We start from the raw sequence: 4498 nt of genomic DNA on the forward strand, positions 1-4498 counted from the left end.
TCCTCTTCCACGGAAGAGAGGGGCGGGGTGAGCAGAGCTCATTAGCATTTAAAGAGACATGCACCGAAGCGGGTCGCTGTGAACAGAGCTGTTTTTGATAAGGTAAAAGGGTGTTATTTTACACGACCACAGGAATTTTAACCTAAGTATGTTACAGACATTTCATGAAGACACTAAAGAATCATACCAACTTGTGGAAAATAGGCATCTGATGCCCTCTTTAAGGTAATTGACTTGAACAAACTCCTAGAACTAAGTATGAGCAAAAATAACAAGTGATGAAAACTGCCAAAATAAACCAGCAACAACAAATGCCAGACTATTAGGTTTTCTCCAGGTCTGGAGTCTATTGTAGATGAGGGCAAAAGGTACATATATAGATACAGAGGTGTATAGAGGTGCAGCTCGCATGCAGAGCAAACTCAACGTGGACATTATGGATCGAGGCCATTTGTGCATTTTGAGAGAGTGGGAGAAGACGCAGTACCACTCAGTCCCAATCACTCACGCTGTTTGTGAAATTCCGTCTCACAGAAAGTTTGAAACTGACTGATCTGCTCTGAGAATCTGTTTGGATTCAACCTACATGCTATAGTGCATAAATGTTTGCGGTAATTTCCCGCTTTATAATCGCGAAACCTGCGGGAATGTGTAGAATTATGACAGATTTGTTCTGCACATGTTGCCCTTAATGGCACCTTCCTTTTCAAAGTGATTCAAGCAATTCAAACCATCATGGACGTACATCTCAGCAGGGGACAAGGCCAAGAGAGGATCGCCCCCTAGATTTCTCCTGTATTAACACCAAACTAACCTGATAAACCCGGCTGGATCACAAACATTCTGTCCAGCATACCAGAACCTCATTTGCATTTTTGTCTTGTTTTCCAGCAGAAAGAGCTAAACTTCCTTCAAACGAAACCCAGAACAAGATATTCTTTACCCCTAATTGGTCAATGTTCTGTACAGGCTTATGCTTTAACTTAAAGACATGACATTTTCATTGGTTAGTCTACCTTGGCACGTCCTCTCATTGGTCAGAAGTTTGTATCCTTTCTTGCAGCTGCATTCGAAGCTGCCAACCGTGTTTCTGCACACATGGTCACACCCGCCGTTGTTCATGCGGCATTCATCAATGTCTGTAACGAGAGAGAGAGAGAGAGTTTGAGCAGATACACATGCACTGGATTAGTGCTGTTCCCTTCAGTTCACCGTGATTCAAACCATCAGCGGAGGACACATGTGAGATAATCAAAAGGTACAAGGGGTGACTGACAGTAAATATGACAGATTTGCTTGGGCTTAAACTATCAGCTTACTGTTTGAATCAGAAGAAGAAAGAAAAAAAAGAAAAGATTTTTCTTTCCTATAGAAATGTTATAGAAATGTAAACAATTTGGGGAACCTTATAACATTACAAACATTTCACATTTTTAAGAAAAGAAAAACCCTTTCGGTTTACAGTGTAAAAATAATGAATAAACGCAAAAGATTTTGCGAAAAGAAAAGAAAAATATTTTTATAGAAACTGTATAGAAATGTACACAAATTGGAGAAACGTATAAAATCAAAGAATTCTTCATTTCTAAGAAAAATAAAACCTTTCAATATACAGATTAAGAATAATAAATAACAGAAAAAGTCTTAATAACAGTCACATAATCAAAAAAAAACAACTATTAAAATTAATTTCATGTGATTAGAAAATTAAAACACAATTAATTTCACCTAAGAATTCACCACGACCGCACACATAATCAGACTGTTTGTCATTCTGTACAAAGTAGGCTCAGCTTGAATCCTAGGAGCTTTAAGTGTCTTAAATATTGCTAATTTCCTTTCAGCCGACATAAAATTCACCAGAAAAATTCACTTTATTTTCTGAAGCAACATATTTGTGTCTACATATTACGTCGGCGATATTAAACATTTCTGGTTTCCTCAACCACTCTTCTAAAATCTAAAACAATGACATTTTATACACATTTATATCAGAGATTGATGCACAGTTACACATTACACAATACACATTTTGCAGAAGCTTTTATCCGAAGCAACTTCTATTGCATTCAGTTTACATCAGTGTTTGCATTCCCTGGGAACTGAACCTATGACCTTGGCGTTGCTAGCTCCGATCTCTAGAGTCTGAACTACAGGAATCAAAGAAGAGAAATGAGAAAATGAGGCAAGCAGACAAGAAATGAGGAGAGAATAAGAGAAAGGAGCGAATGCGAGAAGACGAGTGGATGGGGACGGACACACATGGAGCGAATGTGCGACTTCAGAGCATTTGTGGACTCCGACAGGAGGAAGTCTTTCAGGATCACGTCTCCTCTGGCCTGTTCTCTCGGAATCAGGGATCAATATATCATCAGCTTGTCCTGCTTTCCATGGGCTTTGATTGAGCTGCACTGGATGTTTCTGATTACGGCTGAATCATCTGAGTAAATGAGGCGTTCATCTCACAGAAAGACTGCATCATCTGGAGAAAATAACGGCATTAGCAGCAGAAGAAACGCTCGCTCTGGGTCTGAAGGAGGCTCCGTGTCTTCTCGTGCCAGTGCAGTCTGGGGATGTTTTTCTTTGTTTCTTCTACTGCAGAACTAATAAAACTCAATGTTCTTTTATCGCTCTTGTTAGCGTAACGTTATGAGCGCTAGAGGCGACGCAGGCTCCCAGTCTTGGCCGCATGAACCCGCATGTCTGCACTTCCAGTTGCTCTTCACCCTTTCGGAAACTCTTTTCTTCTTCATTAAACCCTTTTGTGTTCCCTCATCTATTTTTCATGCTTCTTTGCTTTCTTCAAAAGTAGTCGTTGATTTATATACACTTTTTCTCACATTTTTCTGGCGTACAACATCAAGAGCGAGAGCTACGTTTAAGGCAATTTCATCTTGGTGGCTGAAAATGTTTGAGTACCACTTACAGAAAAAAAAGAAAAGAAAATAAATTCTATAGAAATGTAGGGCCTATATAAATTGAGGAACCTTATAAAATCTTATAAAAGAAAAAAAAAACTTTTAATTTAAGCAGTAAGAATAAATATCTGCAAAAGATGAAAACAATTAATTTAATTACAAAATGCAACTCTCCAATAAAAAAAATATATATTTTTTGTCATTACAAATTAAAATACATTTTATTCCTAATTAATTTCACCTAAGAATCCACTCTGACCACAGATTTAATTAACAATAATCAGACTGCTTGTCATTTTGTAAAAAACAGACTCTGCTTCAATCCTAGCAGCAATATGTGCTTTAAATATTGCTAAAGTACTGATAATTTTGCTTCACTCACAATAAAAATTTACCAGAGAAATTCACTTTAATTTCTCTCAGTTTACACAGTAAGAAAAGAAACATAAAAAAAAATGTATTCAAATTTGTACAAATACAAACCTGCTGTATATATTATAACAAAGAATTAATTTAAGGAAAAAAAACAATTTACACAGTAAAAATAATAAATAATCCTGTACTATAGGAAATAAACAGAAATAGAGGTGTAGAGGTTGCTAACTATCTTTACCCGCCAAAGCAACACTATTTTGGTGGTTTTTACGTGACGTCAAAATGGTCAGGCAGGTACACTTTCATGAAACGTTCCCAACGTGTAATTACCAGATCTTCAAAGACGTGAACGCAGTTTACAAGTTGAGAACTCATAATTATGGTAATTCAGAAATGACGGCATGCAATAATGAGTCTGGGTGGGACTGGTAGTTTTTTTATTTCTCGTCTTTGAATTCAAAATCTGCTGAAAGCTCCAGGATTGATCACAATGTGAAACCTTGTCCATTTAAAACAACATTTTTGCAAAGTAATATGATGAGAAATTTTTGCTCTGCCCATTGAACCTCACTGCTATCTATCTATCTATCTATCTATCTATCTATCTATCTATTATTTATTTTTATTTATTTAGTAATTTAGCAGATGCTTTTATTCACAGCGACTTACAAATGAGGACAACAGAAGCAATCAATTGTAGTATTAAAACATAAAATAGACCTAAACAGACATAATAAATTAAGACATAATTTAACTAAAATTAAAATAAATAACAAATACAAATAATACAAATCAAATGACAGTAGTTTATCAGTAATCCTAAAAAATAACACTGCCAAACATACATGCTAAAAAACAACAACTTGCTTACACATACTAAGAAATGGTTATAAAAACTGAAACAGAAGTGAAACAAGTAGTGACAAGATACGTGATACAGAACGAGACCAAACGCGATATCAGCACGTCTCCACACAGTAAACCATCCGTGTATCTATTCATCCATCCGCTTATCTATGCAGTCATCCATTCGTCCATCAATCCATCTGCCTACCTATCCATCCGTTTATCCATTTTAAAGGGATAGTTCACCCAAAAATGAAAAATTTGATGTTTATCTGCTTACCCCCAGCGCATCCAAGATGTAGGTGACTTTGTTTCTTCAGTAGAACACAAACGGAGATTTTTAACTCCAGCCGTTGCAG

General features: G+C 36.5%; 1 protein-coding gene across 1 annotated transcript in view; it reads right to left on the reverse strand.

Annotated features, from left to right (window-relative positions):
* Window positions 1-4498, reverse strand: part of LOC107653201 (signal peptide, CUB and EGF-like domain-containing protein 3) — a 30997-nt gene that overhangs the window by 25775 nt on the left and 724 nt on the right. Inside the window, exon 3 of the mRNA XM_016439869.1 lies at window positions 1017-1139. Coding sequence (XP_016295355.1) covers window positions 1017-1139 — 123 coding nt within the window. The remainder of the gene's footprint in view (window positions 1-1016; window positions 1140-4498) is intronic.

This window comes from Sinocyclocheilus anshuiensis, unplaced genomic scaffold, assembly GCF_001515605.1.
Source record: "Sinocyclocheilus anshuiensis isolate Anshui unplaced genomic scaffold, SAMN03320099.WGS_v1.1 scaffold143, whole genome shotgun sequence".
Lineage (NCBI taxonomy): Eukaryota > Metazoa > Chordata > Actinopteri > Cypriniformes > Cyprinidae > Sinocyclocheilus > Sinocyclocheilus anshuiensis.